The following is a 22,904-nucleotide window of genomic DNA, read 5'->3' on the forward strand; positions in this document are numbered from 1 at the left end:
TTTGTTCGCCATAGTATACCTCCAAAGGAATATTTCCCTTGCAAAGGAAATCGGTTGCCCACCTCAGGCCTACTGTAGTCTATTGCTGTATGGAATAAAGCAGGGCAAGCTACCATTTTCGTTGAAATATGATTTGAGAATGTTGCATAATTTGGCAAATTCACTAGATTTCATTCTGAAAGATTCAAACTGGTGAAAATAACATATATATAAAAAAACTTGATTGACAGGGCTGTTACTATAGTTCCCAATTAAAGCCCATCAAATGTATTATTAGTGATCTAAAGGCCAGTGATCTATAGCACCAAACACCTGCTTACCAGCAACTGCAGTTCACATAACAGATACAGGGACTGGCTCAGACCCTGCGGCAGATCCAGATGCCAGATGTGTTGCCCTCTCTACTCTGGCAACACTATTACAGGATCTAATAATGCCATCCACAAAACCAGGGGTTAGTTTACTTGTTTATTTTCCAATGTGATATATGCCATCATCTGCTAGCACTGCTCTTATTAGCATTCTGTGTAGAACAAATATAGACCATTCTCTATGTGAACAGAAATCTGCATTAAAAATGACAATATGGAGAAACGTGTGTGGGGGGGGGGTGCATTTCAACCTTCCAGGACTCTTTGTAACTGACTGTAAAGTGACCACACTGGAACAGAGGAAATTCAAAGGTAGAGTGCAGTGTAAAACCACTGAATTGCAATACATCAAGAGGTTCAGTGCTATCACTTATGGACTGAATGAGCACAATAATCTTATCATGACATGTTTTTTTAATTGGCTTATTGATGGCAATATGTCTCTGTCTGTTGGTTTTTGTGAATAGCTACTGTTAAGAATCTAATTATCACCATCTGTGCATTTCTGCATTTCATTTCCTTCTGAGCTCGCTGATTACAACCCCCTCATGCGTTCCATTTAAACCTGAAACTCAGTGTAACACTCATGCATCTGATGGACTGTGCTACACAGAAGCTTATGCATAATGGTTGTGTAAGTCTTTGAAGTGTCATGAGACACTTTGTTGTTTTATAGTGAACATTTGAATTTAAAATGCATGTGTTCAAACTTAAGACTTCTTGCTTTACTAAGCTACGGCTGTGGTTAGAGAAATTATAGCTGCTGTGTGGGGTCTATATTTTTCTAAACTCTGTGGTTTCGTTGCAGTGCCTCCAACTAAATGCACGTGGCATTATGTCTTTGGACACACAGCCCTTATGTAACCTTGATGCTAGCAGTCTGTATTTTAAGTCCTGGAAATCCTTAATAAATTTTGTTGCACTAAAATTTTGTGTTTGTAAAATTATGTGCTTCTCCTCTAGAAGAAATAGCTTTTAATTTATTGTGTATATCACATTTTCAGCTTTATTTCTGAAGATAAATGTTACATTGCTTTAATCAGATGTGTATCCCATTTACTTTTGAGACTGCTTCAGAATTGGCATCACGTGATCTTTGTGTTGCATCCTAGGGTTTATTTGAGAGTCAAAAACCGAATGGTAAAATGTAAGAATGAAGCCATTGTTTTGCCCTTGAGGACAGTAAGGCAGATTTGCAAAAGGAAACAAAGGCTTTTTAATTTTGTGCTTCTGATTTGCACACTTTCCAACCTTTCTGAGGTTGAGGAGTGGAAATAAGAGTCAAGTTCCTTCTCTGAAAAAACAAAACCCCACAGTCTTCAAAATGACTACACTACAGCATTTTCCAGAATAGAGTAACACCTCTTAAATTCAGATGCCCTAGGTAGCCATCTTCATTTATTTTAGATTTGACCTACCCTGTGACTATGGAATATTTTGTTTTTTGCATCACTACTACAGAGAAACAGCCCCAGTCCAGGAGACTTCCATGTTTATGTCTCATTGAAATTAATAGGACAGATTAGTCATGACTAATTCAAATTCCATTTATTTCAGTAAGAATTGCGCCCAGATAACTTTTTCTGGAAAAAGATTCATCTCGCTTGCCCCTGCCATTAACAGTACCTATTTTCATTTTGAGTGATTAGAACACCACAACCACCTTGGATTACTTGCTCAGTTCATCCTTTGCATGTCAGAATATTTCCTTTTAAAGAGACAACACTCACATCTATCGAAGCATGCATTAAAAATGAACCATGTCCTATCTTTAGGACTAGATTAGATGTATTTTAGGATGCTCGTATTGTAAACCACCCTGTGATGCTTGGATGAATGGTGGTATAGATATTTAATAAATGGTGATGAAGATGATGATAATGTTGGAATCTCCCACATTCTTCCGGATTTTATTCAGATTCATTTATACAGCAGGGGGATAAGGCTAAAATGGGGGCAGGGAGGTACTATGAAGGAACATACTCCCCTTGCCCCCTTGTGCCTCAGCATGCAATGCAATGCAGGGCAGCAACAGGCATGCATAGTTTCTGCTTAAGGCAGCTATAGGGACACACGAATCAAGCCATTAGTCCACCTAGCTCAGTACATGACGGGCCATGACTCTCCAGAGTTTCTGATGGAAGAGCTGCTGGAAAGTGAAACTGGGGCGTTCTGCTTGCAAAGCAAATGGTCTGTTACTGAGGCTTTCCCTGTAAAAAGCCAAATTGCTTTTTGTTGTTGCTTTTTGTATAATAACAAAAAAGCCCAACACCCTATTTCACCACATTTTGTTGATTTTCTTAAACATGCAACGTTCATTAGAGCTGAATAATCCCAAAAGGTGAGCCTTTAATGTTTGTACCACTACATTATGTGAATAATCTGAATTATGCTCAGCATTAACAAACCGGAACAAACTGTGGTATGGCTCAGTAAACACATTTGAGTGACAGAGGTACAATTATTTTTTTACTCCACATGTAGAAAGGTTAACAGTAACCCTTGACCTGTAAAGAAATAAGTAGAAGCAGCTATCAGTTCTTGTATCCAGCCTGCAAAGTGGAATGAAACCACTTCCTCAGTTTACAAATAAGTGTTTTATCAGAAGAATGCACATTACTTGTGTTTTGGGTAAATTGAAATTTCTTTCCCTAACAGGACCAGTGGTCAGGGATGATGGGAATTGTAGTCCTAAACATCTGGAGGGCCAGAGTTTGCCTGTGCCTGCTTTAGCAAGTTGTAGAACGCAAGAGAGAGACATACCAGTTCTCAATTTTTGCAGGCTTCCTGAAACTTGGAACAGTGCTGCAGTTTTAACACCAGCTTTTCACTAAGGAAATAAGGTTCCTCATGGCTGTGATGAAAACTTTTCAACAAATGTTTTTGGGGAGTGCAGACAGCGATGTCCCATTAGGATTGGCAGGTAGCCAACAGTATGTAGGGCCAATGACAAGCAGAGCCCACCAATTCTAGTCTTGCCTCCATTCTCATTTTTGCTGGGTTCTATAAGGGAAACGCTGAGACTAAGAAGGAAGTTGACAGCCAGGGCGATCCCTTGGACTGGCTGTAAGTAAGAAGGCAGGTACAGTAGGCTTGAGGAATCAAGACTGAGGTTGGTGGGGCAGTTCCCCATTTGCCCTAATGGACTGGCCTCCCCAGGGTATAGAATTGGTGAGTGAGAAGGGGGTCACTGACCTTTGTGCCTCATTACCATGAATTATTGGAGCAGTGCCGGTGCAAAAATATGCCAGTGAAATGCCATAGTGTGGTCAGAATAAGGGATTCTGGAAAGCAAGTGGATGAGGGGAAAGGTTAAGTGGCTTCTTTGAGAAGAAGGGCAGGAAAGAAATCTAATAAATCAATTTATCCTTTCAGCAGGATGCCTCTTCAGCTATTCCTGTGCAATCCTCCGCTTTCTCTCCATTTGTTAAACTGAGGAATACTGCAAATTAACTTGTGCTCTTTTTGCTTTCTTTCCCGCAGTTTATTAGGGAACAATTTCTCATGCTGACATTGCAGTTTATAAACTACTTGCCAATTTATAAACTAGTGTCTAAGTAAGCAAACAGTCATTCATTCTCTGCATGAGAGCATATGTTTAGTTGACAGTTATGTTTTTCTTTTCAGTGGATTTGATGGAAATAAAGGAAATCCGACCAGGAAAAAACTCAAAGGATTTTGAGCGGGGGAAAGCAGCACGGCAAAAAGATGACGTTTGTTTTACTATTTTCTATGGTACTCAGTTTGTTCTCAACACCTTAAGCTTAGCAGGTAAATGTGTTTTCTTTGGATTTCTCTTTTTATGATCAGGGATGAAAACACCACCTCTTCCATGTTGTCTTTACTTTATCCTCTTAATCCATATTCTCAAATGTAACCGAGTTTTAAAAGTTCTTTTCTATTCCATTCACCTCTCCTTCTACTCTGTTTTCTCTTCTCTGTGTGTACTTCTCCATGTCTTATAAGATGAAGTAGCCTTGCTAATAAGTACCAAAAACGCTGCATACACTTAGTTAGGTTGTGTTTTGTGAATTAATATATGCCACTGCTTGGCCCTTAGCTCTGACAAGTTTCTTCCTTGGAAAGCAGCCTGGCTCACTTCAAGGCTTGATTAAAAGCTGAGTGGTTAAAACTAAGAAAATGGAAGTACTCTTACTGAATGTGGTAGGCAGCTGTTGAGCATCTTCATTTCAAGGTTAAGTGTTTTCTTTTACTGGTACAAACTTGTTTTGTCTAATGCCAGCATAGCATCAACAAATAAATAATGTCGTGGGCATTTCCCCCCCGAATTTTTACTGTTTTGATTAGCACAAGTCAAACACAGTGTATTACTGAGATGTTTTAAATGACCAGGGTAGGTTGTTGAGGAAGGGGTTAAATAGATAACTCAGATTATCCAGAGCTTTAAAAAACATACTTAATTTCTTATTCTGATTTAACCTTATATTTAATCTATCTGAGACTCTGTGGACACATCCTATATAACAACACTAATGTGTGTGCACAGTATTTGGGTGACTAGGAAGGGAGCATGTCATCCTAGAATATTGCAGGCTATCAAGAAGTCTGAGAATGTACACACCATGCTCTGATGTTTAGAAGTTATGTTCATTTCAAGGGATATGTGGAATTTGAGGAAGCAGAAAGCACACATGCATTAACTCTGTGCTACAGAATGAAAATCATTTGCATATATCCATAATTATTCCTTCTGAAGCTTTAAAAATCCTAACTTTTAGTGCCATTCTTTTTTAAAGGGATGCCTTTTTGGTGAGATTTTACTATTTCTTGCTAGCTTTCAGGTGCATTCAGACAGTTTCTTTCAGCATTATGGGTTGGCGTTATAAAGCAGTGCAGTTGAAAAAGTTCAACCTGCCTTCTTCCTGATTGAGTGTTCCTTCACATACCATTTAATTTTGCAGCTGACTCAAAGGATGATGCTGACAAATGGCTGTGTGGCTTGAATATCTTGCATCAAGAAGCAGTGAATGCTTCCACTCCAGCAATTACAGAGAGGTATGTGGAAGGAACCATTTCCCATTTTTCTTATGATAGGAATTTAAGAGTTTAGGAATTCAATTAATTCCACAGGGTAAGAAAAGCAGCAACAACTTCTTAATGTGCTACGCCATGTGTGCTGTACTTGGTACTGAAGAATGCTAAATTATTTTAGGAACATAGGAAGCTGACTGACAGAGACTCTCCAGGGTCTCAGATTGGAACCTTTCTCAGCCTGACCTGGGGATGTCAGAGGGTCTTCTGCACTCTAAACAGGCATTGTATTATAGCCCCTCCCACTGGAACATAGAATATTATTTGGGGATTGTTACCAACTCTATGATTCCATGAATTAGCCTTTTGGACAAACAGACATGGGATAGCTGGAATTGTAACTAGTGGACTTGCACCAAGAACATTTTGTACTTTAAATTTGGGGCTGACTGCACCAAACCTGTGCGTTCTTCTGATCTACAGCCTGTCACATCTCCCTGATTAACGTACTTGCATGGTGTAAGTATATGCAAAGGTGTATATATTTGTGACATTCATATTTTTCGGTGTACATTTTAGCACTGAAAACCATCTGGCGTACACCTAGAAATAAAATAATTGAAGTGGCCCTTTGGCCCTTTGGCCCTCAGCTCACATAGAGACTCGGACTTGAGACAGTGAGCAATAGGTTTGTGGAGCTCTCGTTTTCCTTGAAGTGGTAAATATAGTTTTGGAGGGTGATTTGGATTGGGCCCATGGTACTGCAGGTATGGGAGTTAATCCCTTTTCCTGTCCCTTTTCCTGTTTCAAAATGTCTCTCTGAATATGCTCTCTGGGGGTGACACAGAGAGAAAACATGGGGGGTGGGGTGGAATTTTGACCTCCAATGCAGCCTTGATCTAAATCCCTGTCATTCACCTGGTTCACACATCATGTCAAGCATACTGAAAATAAACTATGGTTTAACATGAATGAGTAATGTGCTTCTCAAGTCACAGGCGTTTCACTTCTCCATGCCAGGAAACATGGTATGGTCTTTGGGTTTATTTCCCTCCAGGCAAGTCATAAATGGTAAGGCAAGAACAGACTTCGGCTTGTGCTCATAATGATGGCTTGTTTCCTGGCAGCAGTGGAGGAGCAAAGCGCCTGTTCTGGCAGCACACTGCTTATTCACACAAACCATTGTTTATTTTAACTATGTTTAAATGTTACATGTGAACCAGGTCATTGGCATCATGTGTAATATTTGCAGTATTGATTCTTACATGGCATGAGCTGGTTTTCCTTGTTAGCACCTTTTTTGTACAAAGAGGAGAAGAGCAGAAAGAGGGCTGGAAGACCCATGTAAATAGAAAGAAGTAATTTAAATTGCTGCTGTTATTTGTTTGTTTTTCTCCAACTCCTGCAAATGAAAAACTGATAACAGAATGAAGAGGCAATTCTGCTTCCTTTTATCTGCACTGAAGCCAAAATTGCTGAATGAGTTTGTTTAGTTCTTCATAAAACTTACCAGTGCTGTGTCTTATGTGTTCCTTATAGCTGGCTCAGAAAACTGATTTACTCTGTGGATCAGTCCAGAAGAAACAGGTAAAACTGCTGTCTTCAGTGTCTGCATTGTTTGTGCTTGGGTCTGTCTTTGTTTGCGACTTTTTAATTGGGATATCAGTACAGTGGTACCTCGGGTTACATACGCTTCAGGTTACATACATTCAGGTTACAGACTCTGCTAAGCCAGAAATATTACCTTGGGTTAAGAACTTTGCTTCAGGATGAGAACAGAAATTGTGCAGGGCGGTGCAGCAGCAGGAGGAGGCCCCATTAACTAAAGTGGTGCTTCAGGTTAAGAACAGACCTCCAAAACGAATTAAGTTCTTAACCCAAGGTACTACTGTACAGTAATATATATATTTGGCATGCATATTGAACTCTTACAGAAATCAGGCCTGAATAGGGGTGTGGTTGCTCTTGAGCAAATCCATAGTTGATTATTGCATCCTGTTTTTGCAGCCTGCACCAAAGATGGGTGGTGGTGTGTTCTGAAAGTCTCTCATCATATGAGAAGTAGTTTTCCTGATTGTGTATAGTCTTCTTTAAATGTTCCTTTTGAATGTATGAAAGGCAAGCAGCAACACTTGTAGTGAGGACCCCCCATTCTGAAAACCCTACACCAGGCATAGGCAAACTCTGCCCTCCAGATGTTTTGGGACTACAACTCCCATCATCCCTAGCTAACAGGACCAGTGGTCAGGGATGATGGGAATTGTAGTCTCAAAAAAGTGGAGGGCCGAGTTTGCCTATGCCTGCCCTACATGCTAGTAAGGCAGCCCCTGCAGATGACCTCCTATAATGCATTGGCTGGGAAAGGTGTCTGGTTGTCATCAAGGGAGTTTCACTTGCCCATTCACCCATTCAGAGTGAACATCTGAAGAGGGTTTACATTGTTAAAGCCTAAGGGCATATATGTACCACAGACTTTAAATTGGTTTAGTAGTAATTTCATATTCCAAGGAAACTAGTGGTGGTGGACTAGGAATTTCCAGCAAGATTCTTGGCACCTCCACACACTGCAATTTTCCAATTGTGGTGTAGGAGTCATGATGATGATAATTAAACTGATATAAAACCAATGTATGTTTATAATGAAGGCAAAACTTACTGTTATTGTGGCCAGCAATGGTTATCCCTTTGACCAGGTGGCAAGTTGGTGGAAGCCTTGCAAAGGGGCTCATGCAAATTTGGAACAGACATAGAAGGATGGGAAGGGACTGAAAATGCACATGAGAAGTTTGGTTTGGACATCTTAAGTAAGGCAGACTGGGGGATGTTGCCATAAATTAGTGTTCAGTGATGTTTGGGAAGAGAAGCTGAAATATTGGACCAGCAGTGGAATCATGATCTACCAAATAGCTGACACAGTTTGTCAATGCTTGATCAACAAAGAGTACTGCAGCACTTTTACAGATGGATAGGTTAGTTTATGCCATAATTAGGGCTCATCCAGACGTCCCTTTGTGCTGCAGTTTCTAGGCATAGGTCTGCACTTTGAAGCTCCATGTCCAAGCGGGCTTTTTTTTTTTTTGGTCCTGGTGCTTTCCCTGGGAAAACCCGTGTTTTACCATTGAATCAGAGCAAATGGCCCACGGAAGTGCCAGGACCAAAACAAAACCAAAAAACCACTACCACTTGGACATAGAGCTTTAAAATGCAGATCTATGCCTAGAAATGTGGCAGAAAATGAAGTCTGGATGAGCCCTCAGTCTCGTAAGTCCTTAAGATGCAGTAAGACTTGTAGGCAATTTTGCTGCAAGAGATTAATACAACTACCCCTCTGGAAGTTGTAAATGATTGATCAATGCATCTCAGTGCATGTAGCTTCTGTTAGTAGTATGTGGCAGCAACAGGGTCACGTTATTCAGCAAGAGAATTTTTATGACTAAGGTTGAATTTTTCTCTCGGAAGAAGGGCAAAGTGCCAACTGCAGCCTGTTTATTTGATGGCAGCTGTGCTGGCACCTGTGTTTAGATATAAAACACCACAATAAGGAAGGGTAGTGATGCATGGGAGATCCTTGGAGCAGCAGAGCCTTTGCAGTTGCCATAAATGTGCCCTATGTGACCTTAAATCCTTTTTGCTGTGTTTTGTTCACAACATGGAACAGCAACACAGCTGATGTTATCCCAAAATTAAGGAAAAGAGAACTGGTAGCATTGCTTTTTGGGCTCCAAATTTAGCAGGGGAAAACATGAACTTGGTTTGAACCCTCAGAATCCTGATAGTTGATTATGCTTAGCAAGTGTAAAATCCCAAGTTCAGACCTTGGCATGTCCATTTAAATGATCTCTAGTAGTGGGTCTGAGAAAGATTTTTGCCCAAGACTTGGGGGAGCTGCTGTCAGTCAGTATTGGCTAATTGGACCAGTTTTCAAATTCAGTATTGTGACGGTCAGGAGATCTTTTGTGGAACAAATCTTAGGCAAGCTACATTAAGTGTTGGGAAAGTGGAATATGCATATGTAGTATCTATTTCCCCCCCAAATTATTTTTAACATTTCACTCTCTTGCCCTTTGAGTTGATAGGAGACTGAATATGGAAAAGCAGAGGTAACTGAGAGGGTAATGTGAGGGCTTACTTAGAATTCAAAGGCCACTTCCTTTTCAACATTAAAATTGTATTCAGACTAAGGTGAATGCAGTGTCAAAGTCCACCTACCTTAAATTTAAATTCAGCAAGTGTATAATGGAATTATATTGACAGGAAATATCTCAGACACAAAGTCAGAGAGTAGTACAGGCACCAACACTGAGCTCTCTGATTGATGAAATCTGGTTTCTAAGACACATCTTACACATTTTGATGATGATGATGATAATTTTTTATACCCTGCCCATCCAACTGGGTTTCCCCAGCCACTCTGGGTGGCCTACAGCATATCTAAAAACATAAAAAAGCAAGCTTTTTAAAAAACAACAACAACCCCCAATACCTTCAGATGTCTTCTAAAAATGTAATTCATTATCTCCTTGACATCTGAAGGTAGGGTGTTCCACAGGGAGGGTGCCACTACCAATTGCTTTTCTCTGCAATCATGAGATCTAGCCACAAATTCCTATAATTAAATATTAAAGAAGCTTCAAACACCCCTAGTTCTTGAATCCCTAGATTAGGGACTTGCTGGGAAAGGCAGGGAGCCAAAGTTGTCTGGTTCTGTGTTTTGAGAGTACTTTAAGACCTGCTTTTTAGAGTTGCATAGTCATTGTACTTTTTCTCTGACACTGGCATCATTCAAATGTCACAAATAAACCATAGTTAATGGTTTGCTGTGAATGCATTGTTCTTGCCCCATTTGCTCCTCCCTGGTACTGTGCAGGAGCAACAAGCAAAATCTCTAGCTGAATGTTGCAACTGAATTAGTGATGGTGGTCTAAACAAGCCATGACCAGAACAAACCTTGGCTACAGATTGTGATTTGTTTGGCACTAAACAGACCATGGTCTCCAGTTCTGGCATAGTTCTAAGCCAGGGGTTGTAGTTTGTTTCTCCTGCACACTACTGTGGCTGTTAAAATCTAGGAAGATCAGCCTCATTTTGATAAACCATTGAATGTGGTGTGTAGACTGTGCTAATAGCAATTTAGTTTTAGTCAAGTCTACAGAGTGCTCCGCCTCCATTTTTTGGTAAATGGGGTTTTCAAAGGGTAGTTGGTACAAGTTATATATGTAGAATACTTCCAGGGTAGAATTTTTTTGGCAGGATTAAGTCTGAAATCAAAGCAGCATTAAAATGTTATGGTATATCAAAAGGAGGACTAGTGTCAGAGAGTGAGAGAGATTTGTAAATGAGTAACACGAGTCTTTCCTGCTTATTACGGACTGCTTTGTTATAATTTCTGTTCCAACATCTAGCTGTGTGACATCAAGGCTAGTTTCATCAGTAAAGTAAAGCCTATGTTGCTTAGGGTGGCAAAAACATAGCAGTTTAAGCATGAACTTCGGACTTGAGGCAGCTCCCTTTACTATGTCATACACATTCCTGCTTTGAAAAAGTTATGTTAATCTAAGCTTCAAGCTAATGAATTAATTGCTGCAGAGGTGACATTTTAAAGGTTTTTCTGTTGGCTGTTCTTTCAACCCAAAGCACCCAAGTTGACTTCCCATAGGGTGGAACCCACTGGTCTGAACAAATTCATAACGCTCTGCAACAACATTTTAATTTTTAATAAAGGTTAGAAAAGTTGCACACTTTTTTCACACTTGTTTGACCTTGAGGCTGATGCATTATACCAAATCTGAGAACTGGTTCATCTCGCTTAGTAGTTTCTACTCTGGCAGCAGAATATCAAGGTCTGTCTCTGATTCTTTCAGCTGGAGATGCAAAGGGTTGAACCAGAGACCTTTTTCTGCCATATATTCCGGGCCAGTCATTTAAGTTGCATGTTGGTGAAATACAAGGTTTGGTGCTATGCAGTTTGGCTACAAGAACATTGCTGTTCATCTCTCTCCTTGTTCTCTGACTTTCAGCATCAGCCTTAGAGAGCTGAAGACTGTTCTCCCATCGGTAAACTTCAAAGTGAGCAGTGTGAAGTTCCTGAAAGATAAGTTTGCAGTAAGTATATGCTGACCCTATATTTGTGCTCAGGTGTGTATAGCATATATATATATAAATATATATACTGCATCATCCATATGATTTTATAGTTGATGTGGCTCCAAAGTAATTGTTATTACATTTGTGGCAACATCAAAAGGTAAAAACCTTGCCCCATTGCTCTGATAATATTCTTCCCAACTCTAATGCTGGTTACAGATTACTCTTTTCCAAACTAGAATGCAAGAGGGGGAATCTCTGAAAATTTCTGAGGGCTGTTTCCTCCTTGTGGCCCCTTTTTTTTTGGAGAAGGGGAAATGAGGATGAACTTCCTTAGATTCCAGATGTGTAATCCTTTGGATTATTTCTGTGTCAATGCGGGCAGCCCTCCCATTGCTACTGAAAGGAAGTGTGTGGGAGAATTGGACTTCAAGGAAACATACAGCAGAATGCTTGTCTCCCGGGCCCAATTCCCTCTCCCTTGGTGATTGCTTCATTGCCCCAGTGGAAAACAGTTAGTGTCTGTGCACTGCCCCCCTGTTGCTCGGGATATTTGCTGGTGGTATGAGAGAAATGGGTATACTTGGGGTTTGGGGAGTAGTAGGACAGATGTATTTATCTACCAAGCTAGAGGCTCTGCTTCCAGTTCTTTCCGTTGCTCTGCTTCCAGTTTTATCACCAGCAGAATTTCTATGCATACTCTGGCTTTGGGAAAAAAGAACTATATATTTCACATTTTCAGTTCCATTTGTTTACTAATTTAAAATGTCTGTGTACCTTCTCCCTTCATTATATTATATTTCAGGAGAGGTTATAGTTAAAGGGTTAATTGCGTTTGCTATGTAGCGTTATCAGTACAGTGGTACCTCGGGTTACAGACTCCGCTAACCCAGAAATAGTGCTTCAGGTTAAGAACTTTGCTTCAGGATGAGAACAGAAATCGTGGTGCGGCGGCAGTGGGAGGCCCCATTAGCTAAAGTGGTACCTCAGGTTAAGAACAGTTTCAAGTTAAGAACGGACCTCCAGAACGAATTAAGTTCTTAACCCGAGGTACCACTTGTATATATTAAGGATGGGGAACCTCTAGCTCTCCAGATATTGTTGGGCATCAACTTCCATCAGTCTCAGCCAGCAAAGTCAGGAATGATAGAACCTGTAGTCCGTTGACATCTGGCCTGGTGTAAATGGTGCTCTTAAAGATAAGCACCCTGACCCAATGGTTCCTCCTTTATCTTTCCATATTCAGATTGTGGAACATTTACTAACATCAACGCCAATGATTTTCAGAGTGCAGCTTTTCTTTTTATTAGGCAGGGGGAAATGTCAAAGTTTTATAGAAAAAGAGCTTGAAAAGACCAGAGAATCCAGTATGACATGCTTTCTCTGTTTAAATTGTTATACATTGCATACAATTACATTTCTCTTGGTTCCTAATCTACAAAATTAAAACAGTTGAATTCATTTATAACGTTTTGAGATTTGTGTTTTATATGGATACAGCCTTTGGAGAAAACTAAACTTGATGCCATTGCTTGTTCCCCTTCCCCCTTACAGGAAATAAAAGCTGTTAAAGAAGAACTTAGCTTTGAGCAATTTCATCTGTTCTACAAGAAAATAATGTTTGAGCAACAGAAATTGGTAAAGCTCTTATCCCACATTACTTCCCCTTAGTTATCATGCTGTGTTGTAACTTGAATACAATACTTTCCTAGAATGCAGGCCTTCCCTGTCCCATCACATACAAGAATGTTGTGTTAGTTCCTTTCTTTCAGTTTTGAAGATTGAGAAGCGTAGTTGTCTCTTTAAGAGGAGAAAATCTGTACTATCTTGAGAGAATAGGGAAGGGTGAATGTGTTCTGCAGAATTAGGAAGTACCTGAATGAAGAAACTTTTACTTGAATGAGCAAGTTTACATGCTTTGTTTGTCATTGTTTCCTTCCCCAGATTCTTGATGAGTTCAAGAAGGATTCCACTATGTTTCTTCTAGGGTGAGATGTCTTGTCATGTTGCTTTGCCCACATTTGTGCTTTAAGTTATTTGGATATGAAGCTTGTTGGGATGTGATGACAATGATAATAATGATAATAATTTTATTATTTATACCCCACCCAACACTAAAAACTTCCCGATTCAGGGCTGCCTTCAGATGCCTTCAGGGCTTTTTTGAGTTCTGCCTCCTGTATGTTAAGATCATGTAGGTACAGTAGGTTCAGATAGATATAGCTAGTATTCAGTGCTTTAACCGGTTTTTATAATGCTAGTATATCTAAATTAATATTGTTGAATAAAGACAGCAAACATAATTTCAAATCCTCAGTGACTGGGATTATTTATCAGTTTCATTTTCCTAATTATGTTTCCTCAAAGGATAAAATTCTCTTATTTGCTATGGCATGGACTCATATTTTGGTTGTGTTGTTTTGCTGATGTTCCTTTTTATAATTGCTCTTTTCCTTTCTCTTCTGTTGCAGAAACACAGATCGCCCAGATGCTTCAGCAGTGCACTTGCACGACTTTCAGAGATTTTTGCTACATGAACAGCAGGTGAGATGATTCAAAAAATCATAATCAGCAAGCTGAAAAGAAAATATGCATGAGTGTAATATAGTGATACAGTGCGGTTTGAGGGAAAGGCTGCAGGGCACCGGTAGAGCATCTGTTCTGCATACAGGCAGCCCGAGGTTTAATCCCTTCCATCTCCAGATAGGGCCGAGAATGTACTCTTTCTGAAACCCCTGAGAACTGCTGCCAGTCAATAAGGACATTTTTACAGAGCTGGGTAAATCAATGGTCTGACTCATTATAAAGCAGCTTCCTGTGTTCCTATGCTTAACGGGGCATTTCTATCTTCTTCATTCAGGGAGACCCTCTAGAATGGTGTTAGATGTGGCTTTGGAGGCCACAGACAGGAATGAGCAGAAATGAGGGTCACACATGAATGAAACTTGTGTCAGGGGCTCACTGGATCTCACCTGATGATGCCTCAAATTTGCACATAGAAGTAGCTATGAATTTGCAGAATCAGATAATTAGTTGCTGTTGTGTATGGTATTATGTAGAAAATATAAGGTGGTGCTAATATCTGATAGCCTTCATCAAATATTTGAAGGCTAGATGATGGAGCAGATTTGTTTTCTGTTGCTCCAGAGGATGGAACCCAAACTAATAGGTTCACATGGCCATGTGTTTGGATAACATGGAAGACGTTACTGCAGCCAATCACCTCGCTTAAATAAGCCATACAACATTGCTCCACAACTGGGAGGAGTTGAGCTTTCAGTGTGGCAGCATATATGCTCTGGAATGGGCTCTCTGACTATTAACATTAGGCAGAGATCCTCATTGTGTTTTTAAAAAAACTTTTGCTAAAAGCTGTTTTGTTTTGGCAAGGCTATCCGGACATGTAATGTGTATTTTTGAATTACGCTGATTTTATTTGCTTTAGGTAAAGGATGGGGAACCTGTGGCTCTCCAGATACTGTTGGACTCCAACTCCCACCCACCCCAGCCACCATGGGGAATGATCAGTGGTGGAATTTATAGTCCAGCAACTTCTGGTTCTGCACGGGATCCCCCTCCCTGTTTGAGGTTTCCCATCAGCTGCTGTAAGAACTTTCAGTCCCCTGCAACTGTAGATGCCAGCTCATTTCTATTGTGGTGGTCTGTGCCTGAAAAGAAACACACACATTAATTGCTTGAATCAACGATGAAGATATATGGAGATATATTTAAAGTACACTTGTATACTCTTGAATTTTCAGGAATCTTGGGCACAGGATCTTAGTAAAGTAAGAGAACGGATGTCTAAATTTGTAGATGACACTATGAGAGAAACGGATGAACCCTTTCTGTATGTTGATGAGGTAAGTTATTTATTTTATTTTCAACATTTCTACATAAGCAAAAAAGGAGCCCTGTCTAATTCAGTATCCTATTTCCCCAAATGAGTAACCAGATGCCTCTGGGAAGGCGATCAGTAGGGCATGTGCAGGCAAGCACCGTCTTGCAACCAGGAGGTAGTAGCCCTTAATAGACTTGGAGTTACAGGTAGGTAGCCATGTTGGTCTGCTGTAGTCAAAACAAAATTAAAAAAATTCTTCCAGTAGCACCTTAGAGACCAACTTAAGTTTGTTATTGGTATGAGCTTTTGTGTGAATGTATCTGAAGAAGTGTGCATGCACATGAAAGCTCATACAAATAACGAACCTAGTTGGTCTCTAAGGTGCTACTAGAAGAATTTTTTTTTATTTTATTTAGACTTAGAGTATGGATAATCCTATTTTCAAATTCACCTAAGAGCCCAATCGTACACCCCCCTCCCATGTTGATGCCTGGGAATTGGAATTAGGAGATGGCCTTATTGCAGCTATGCTGCTGGAGAGGAGTGCTGCTGGCTTGGAGGGCTCTGCTGGTTGGGGTTGTCCCACCAGCAGTAGCTAGAGGACAGCTCCACAATGTGGTGTTTTGTAGCAGGGTCAGACCAGAGGCCACTTTAGTTCCACGGGATCCAAAGCATCGTGGAGGTGATCTAACAGCAACAACAAAAAGGGTTGGAAGCCTCCATTTTCTACCCTGTCCTTCACAAGCCAGTAGGGCAATGGATGTGGTTCAGTGAGTTGGTTTCCAACATCACAGCTTGTGGCAGTGAATTCAATAGTTTAATTTGTACTCTTCAACTCTAATACTGTTTCCAGAGTCTCTTAACAATTAAAATAATCGAAACCATAACAAATTGGAAGTAATAACTTGATTAAAACAATAAAGCAACTGAACCCATACCAGTAAGATAAAACAATATCAAAACATCTAAAAAAAAACCCTGGCCAATGAGAAGTCTTCCCCCGGCATTGATAAGGCAACAAGAGGTGGCACCAGGCAAGTCTCTCTTAGGAACACAATTCCAAATACTGATCCATGCAAGAGGCATGTCCTTTTTTACTACTGATCACCCTCTCTCTCCTCTTCTTCAACAACAGCAAATCCCATAACCAAGGCAGGAAAAGGTGTGGATGCCACGGCTGTAATCCATCTTAGGTTGCAGGTCCTAACCAACTAGTTGAAAACTAATTGTTTTGATTTATTTTCTGTTTCACATTGTGCTATGATTCTAGTTGGGGAGATCGGTCATTTGGTTTTGTCCTTTTTAAAAATGGAAACTCACTTATATTTCCCTCTCTCTTTGTTTGTCTTAGTTCCTTACTTACCTTTTTTCAAAAGAAAACAGCATATGGGATGACAAATACGACTCAATAGATCCTCAGGACATGAATAACCCTTTGTCCCACTACTGGATATCTTCTTCACATAATACGTAAGTTACTAAATATATATATATATCTATTCATCATCCTTCATAAAATGGCAAATGTGCAGTTCCTTTTAACATAATCCTTTATGACCTAGGTACCTCACAGGAGACCAACTTCGTAGTGAATCTTCTCCAGAAGCTTATATAAGATGTCTCCGAATGGGGTGCCGATGTATTGAATGTGAGTAACCTGTTTTCCATACTTCCCCCAGAATTCCAGATGTAGGAATTTGAACTGTACCTGTTATTAGGAGAAAGGGACAATTACAAGAGGATCTTGTGGAACCCCATTACATTCTAGCTTTGTACCTCTACATTTTAGTTTGGCGTCTCATTTTTTCTTGTCACCTTAGTTAAAGTAATCAGGGGGCTTCAGTGTTCATATCAGCCATTGTGTCGCTTTTTTAGTTTTAGGTACCAGAGAAACTGCTGCAGTGATCCTCATGTTGGCCAATAAGAAACCACATAAAAGTTGGGGATCAAATAAAGAAAATGCCAAGGAAGCACAAAGGCAGCTGCAGAAGTTGGTCTGGAGCTTCCAGTCTCTGCATCTGCCTTTTGTTCTTTCAGTAAAGACAAACAAACAGTTTTCTCCCTTTTCAAATCAGAGTACACAGGCACTTTCTCTTGCAAAATATTTCTCCAGTTCATAGCAGCAGTAGAGAAACAGACATCATTTCCCTCTTAGGTACTTTGCATTCTTCTTCCTTGCTGTCTGAATTGCTGAGTTGTCTTTAAACTTTGTGGCCCTTAAGCTAAGGTTACCACATTTTTTTCAACTTCAGAGTGTTTTGTATGGGGGCTGATTTGTAAATCCGGGGACTGTCCCTGGGAAACGGGGATGTCTGGTAACCTTACCTTAAGCATGGCTACCTTTTTCTCTGTCTATGGGATCAAGCACTCCAAAGCTCTGGAAACAGAATGTTGTCAGTTGAACATCACACTTTTTATGTTTCCTTCATTGCCTACACTAGTGGATTGCTGGGATGGTCCTGATGGGAAGCCTATCATTTATCATGGATGGACAAGGACAACAAAGATAAAATTTGATGACGTTGTGCAAGCCATCAAGGAACATGCATTTGTCACATCCGAGTAGGTTTCCATTACTTTTAAAAATGAAAATATTTGCTAAGAATAAAATATTAAATTATGACAGTTTAGGTGATATTTCTTTAAAATCCGCCATTATGATATTATGGCTGTTTGAGGTCATTTTAATATGAATAGAATAATAGAATTGTAGAGCTGGAAGGGAACCAAAGGGACATCTGGGTCCAAGCCCCTGGTACAGCTGTGTTATATTACTAGAACCTTTTCATGTATTGGTCCAGTATTGGGGACAGGCAGGTGCTAGGTGGGTTGAAAGGAGAGTGATGAATTGACAGTGTGTTGGCTTTGCTCAGCCTGGGTCGTACTGAGATGCATGTATAATAGTAGTAGTAGTAGTAGTAGTAGTAGTAGTAGTAGTAGTATATAAATAATATAAGAGCAACCAGCTTAGATGGCTTTAAAAGGGGATAAGGCAGTATCAGTGGCTTCTGAGATTGCTATATGGAAACTCAGTGTCCAGAATTGGCTTGTCACTGATCAGCAGTTGCTGGGTATTCAGAAGCTTCAGTGCCTCTGTGCCCTGTTTATGAATTTCCCAAAGGCATGTGGCTGGCCACCATGGGAGGAAGGATGCTAGGTTAGATGGACTTATGGTCTGATTAGATAGAGCTCTTACCTGAAATTGACTTCTTCCCCTTGCCTTTGTTTCTTTGGCCCAAGGTACCCAGTGATTTTGTCCATTGAGGAGCATTGCAATGTGGAGCAGCAGCGTTACATTGCCAAAGTGTTTAAGGAAGTACTTGGGGATCAGCTTTTAACAAAGCCCATCGAAGCTAGTGCTGATCAGCTGCCATCACCAACTCAGCTGAAAGAGAGGTTCATCATTAAGGCAAGTTGCATCTGTGGAAGAAAATGTGTTGGGGGAATGCTGGTGTCTCCCTCCTGTCCTCCGGCGGAAGATAGCAGCTTCCTGCACTTTGCACCTGGCACTGAAACACACAATCAAAAATACATAAAGTTTTCTGGAGAAAGCCTTGTATATTTTCCAACCCTAGTATGAGAGGCTAGCTCAGGCTTCCTCAACCTCGGCCCTCCAGATGTTTTTGGCCTACAACTGCTATGATCCCTAGCTAGCAGGACCAGTGGTCAGGGATGGTGGAAATTGTAGTCTCAAAACATCTGGAGGGCCAAGGTTGAGGAAGCCGGGACTAGCTGATTAGGATGCACTGTCTATTCTGGTTCTCCACCAGTGTGGACTGGTAGCAGCTAACTAAGATTGAAGCATCCTGCACATCTGTATTGAAACAGCTGCAACTACTTTTAAGCGTATAAATATTCATTTGAAGTGCTGTTTGCCTAGCACATGAGAGGCACTGGACAAAGGGAAACTTCACGAAGTCAGAAGGTAGCTTTTTTTCCAGGACGAGAGCAAGCATTTGTTAAGAGGGTGGGGGACTCCTCTCATTTTGTACATCTAATAATATGAAACAATACATCTGTGAGAAATGTTTCCAACCAAAACAGCCAGTGTACATGTTGACAGGACTGCATTGCTCCTTAACAAATCCTGGAAATGCAATGTGTTTCAATGAAAGCCACAGAGGAAGTTCAGCTTTTTGAATTTGCACGCTTTAGGCTTGAGCTGCTTTCCTTTAATAAATGGAGGTGTTTTATAAACGAAGCATGATTTGCACACTCAGCCTACAGCATTCCCCATCGTGGCAAACAAAGTAACCTGGAGAAACTGCATATCTGCTTTTAGGCAGAGGACTTGATGCGACAAATGAATTTGTGTGCAAGGAGGGAAAGTCCCCAAATTTTATACATTTCATCAACGCCTCCCACCTCTAAGTTGCTGCCTGAGTGGCTTAAAAAAAATTATTCAGAAGTTATGAATCAGTTTTAAAACTGGTTCATTTACTAAGCTTTACAGGTCTGCTCTGTGTATGCAGAGTGATCTCTGACCACAGGCTGACGATTTGCAGTGATAAACAAAGAGAGAAAACAGCAGTGCATCCAAGCTGGTACGGAAGATTACATCAGATATTTGTAGCCGCCTCACGCAGGATGTGCTTTTAGGTTGTCAAAGCAGAAAGAAAGCCCAGCTAAGAGATGCCAGAGAAATCCCTCAAAGTCTTCCTTTTCATAGCTGCTCTGTTCATTTTTTATTAGCATAAAAAATTGGGGCCGAAAGGTGACGTAGATGTGAACACGGAAGACAAGAAAGAGGAAAAAAAGCAACAAGGAGAGCTCTACATGTGGGACACCATAGACCAGGTAAACAATTTTTTTGTTTTGCTTCTATTTTATGGCACAGAATTTCACAGGTGACTGAAATAAATCCTACAGAGTTGTACTTGAAGAGGGAAAAGAATGCTGTTCGCATATTGCTGTAATCTTACAGTGCTTTTGTACAGTATTCTTATAACAGTTATTTTGCGTTCTAGAAATGGACTCGCCATTATTGTGCTGTAGCGAATGAAAAGCTCTCATTCAGTGATGATATAGAGCAGAATACTGAAGAAGAACCATCAAAGGTATTAAAACCATACATTTGTTTCTGTTTTCTGTGATGTTAAAGGCATAGTAGAGTCATAAGTATTCATAATTTGAGAACTGTATTTCATTGTTGTGCTTAGGTTTTAGAGAGCATAACGTAGGAATATGACATCACTCATATGTGGCATACAGGATGGAGTAGCAAAATTCCAGGAACCTTGCAATCTCTGGGTGAAGCTCAGTAATAAACTATATGACCTGTTGCGTCACTTACAAAATAAACCTAAGAGATACTGTTTCCCCGTAGTTCTTTTTTCTTCTTTGAAGTATAAAAGTAGCCTTTGACTCTTACTGCTTGATCAGGGTTAAGAGATTTAAGTATAGAGGTCAGCATGCTTGCTAAATTAGTTTTTGTTTTAAACAGACACTTGGGCTGCCTAGGAAGCTTATGGCAATGGTGAACCAGACATGCTTCATTCTCCAGCTTCTTAGCCACTTCACTTTACTGGATGCATTAAAAAAAAAACTTATGAGTCCACACTTTACAAGAGAGTGAGGATCAAATTCTTTATATTATCCCATGGTGTAGATTGTCTCCTTTAAAGGGACTGCTGCACCTCCTACGTTAAAAGAGGTGATCATCAGCAACATGTGGAGCCAAATGGCACCCCTTCCTTTCTCTTGGCAAGTGCTTTTCCAAGCGCACCCCCCCTTCTCAATTTGGAGCACTGCTTCTTCAGATAAAACTTTATGCTTTCTGATGAACCCTACAAGAGTCGAGCTCAGTGTTAGCTTTATAGAGGAATGGCAAATTGAATCATAACAAATGGTTATATCCCCTTTTATACTGTAGGAAGTGAAGCGTGCTGAACTGCACTATGGTGAGAAATGGTTCCATGGAAAAATGAAAGAGGGGAGAAATACTGCTGAGAAGCTGCTCCAGGAATATTGTGCTGAAATGGGTGGCAAGGATGGAACATTCTTAGTGAGGGAGAGTGAAGCTTTCCCTAATGACTACACACTGTCATTCTGGTAACAGATAATTTCTTTCCTTCTGACTTCTTCTTAATGCTTTAGCAGTTTGCCATTTTCCTGGTTTTTCTACAGGAGTAGCATTTTGAGATATACTTATAGGAGGACACTCACTCAAGCAAAGGAGAGAGGAAGGCTTTCATAATTATCCCTTCAAACTTCTGAGGTTTTAAGGTGCAACAAGGAGGGGGGCATCTGAAGGTGTGCTCCTGTCCCACCAGCTGATGGGCAGTAGGACTGTGCCTCCAAGCTCCCCTCATTTTTCTCCTTCAAACCTAATGATGAATCCTGGTTTACACATCTGTTATATTTATGGAATGTTACATTTTCACATGAGCTAATTGATTTGCTGAACTCTACAGGTAAACATACTGAGCAAATGGACTTCGTGCTTTTGACTAGCATTTCCTGTTTCCAGTGCCAAAATCTGTGCACCATAATGTCAGTTTCTGGCACGCTATGATTTACATGCCATAAATTCTTAGTCTGAATATTTGATCAGTCCCTATTTCCCCTCAATCTTCCTTCCCACTCCTCTTGGTTCACAAGCTGAATAAATAGCAAGAAACTAGAGGCAAGCGTATGGATGTGTTGGCTTTAGAAATTTAACTGTTTCATTCTTGTCCATGTTTCCCAGGAGATCAGGTAGAGTCCAGCACTGTCATATCCGTTCCTCAATTGATGGAGATACTGTAAAATATTTCCTGACAGACAACCTCACCTTTGATAGTGTCTGTGATCTAGTTCAGCATTACAGAGAAGCACACTTGCGGTGTGCCGAATTCGAACTACGTTTGACTGATGCTGTGCCTAACCCCAACCCTCATGAATCTAAGAAGTACGTATGGCCAAAACAAAATTGTAGGGGGGAGTGAAATGCTGTTTTTAATGCTGAAGCTTACTGTTTGTCACAGTTACTGTGGATTATGGGGAATTTGATTTAAAACAAAAGCAAAAAACTGGCTTAAGCAACAACGGTTTAGCAGTTTTGCATTGAATATGTGCTTTGACTTGAACAGTCTGGAAAGGGGGAATATTAAGCCTGCTGGAAAACCAAGAGCTCCCAGATAGCAGACCAAGGCAGGCTGAGGAGATTTTAGTTATGTGGGATGCTCTTGCTGAGTCCCTTCTCTTCTCTTTCTGCTTTTAAATGACACCCAAGTGTTTTTTTATAATTCTTATTGTTTTGCTCTGAGCTGGAATGGTGGTTGGAAACTGCCATTCAAGGAGCACATCTAGACCATTTGTATCACAGGATATCCTGCTCATTTCGTGTTTGCTTTTATTACATTGGTACAGCTCGTTACAGTCTGTGTTCCAGTGTTAAACATTGATTTCCCTTTGCAAGTGTTGTTATGTGTTGGCTTATTCTGGAGTAACTAGGCCAGCCTGCCAGATATATGGATACTCATGCCTGCCAAGAGCTTTCTTCCTCACAGAACCCAACTGAAATGCACTTTGAATTAGCACCTGCAATGTAATCAATGGCAGTTGGGAGGAGAATTAAACTCACCCTGCCCAAGCACCTCTGTGCTCTAAAGGTGCGGTTTAAATCCAAACCATGC

The 22,904-nt window shown here is 40.5% G+C and overlaps 1 protein-coding gene across 3 annotated transcripts in view; it reads left to right on the forward strand.

Annotated features, from left to right (window-relative positions):
* The window catches only part of PLCG2 (phospholipase C gamma 2), a 63,616-nt gene that overhangs the window by 21,363 nt on the left and 19,349 nt on the right, over window positions 1-22,904 (forward strand). For all 3 annotated transcript variants that reach the window (XR_014170774.1, XM_081920264.1, XM_081920263.1), the window contains exons 3-18: window positions 3,999-4,142; window positions 5,294-5,387; window positions 6,903-6,950; window positions 11,381-11,465; window positions 13,002-13,085; window positions 13,392-13,435; window positions 13,919-13,991; window positions 15,209-15,310; window positions 16,640-16,758; window positions 16,851-16,936; window positions 17,730-17,850; window positions 18,529-18,697; window positions 19,981-20,085; window positions 20,256-20,345; window positions 21,161-21,339; window positions 21,977-22,177. Coding sequence is in view for 2 of the 3 variants with exons in the window: in XM_081920264.1 (XP_081776390.1) it covers window positions 3,999-4,142; window positions 5,294-5,387; window positions 6,903-6,950; window positions 11,381-11,465; window positions 13,002-13,085; window positions 13,392-13,435; window positions 13,919-13,991; window positions 15,209-15,310; window positions 16,640-16,758; window positions 16,851-16,936; window positions 17,730-17,850; window positions 18,529-18,697; window positions 19,981-20,085; window positions 20,256-20,345; window positions 21,161-21,339; window positions 21,977-22,177 (1,744 nt within the window). In the remaining variant the exon portion in view is untranslated. The remainder of the gene's footprint in view (window positions 1-3,998; window positions 4,143-5,293; window positions 5,388-6,902; window positions 6,951-11,380; window positions 11,466-13,001; window positions 13,086-13,391; window positions 13,436-13,918; window positions 13,992-15,208; window positions 15,311-16,639; window positions 16,759-16,850; window positions 16,937-17,729; window positions 17,851-18,528; window positions 18,698-19,980; window positions 20,086-20,255; window positions 20,346-21,160; window positions 21,340-21,976; window positions 22,178-22,904) is intronic.

This window comes from Podarcis melisellensis (genome assembly GCF_964234715.1).
Source record: "Podarcis melisellensis genome assembly, chromosome: 8".
Taxonomy (NCBI): Eukaryota; Metazoa; Chordata; class Lepidosauria; order Squamata; family Lacertidae; genus Podarcis; species Podarcis melisellensis.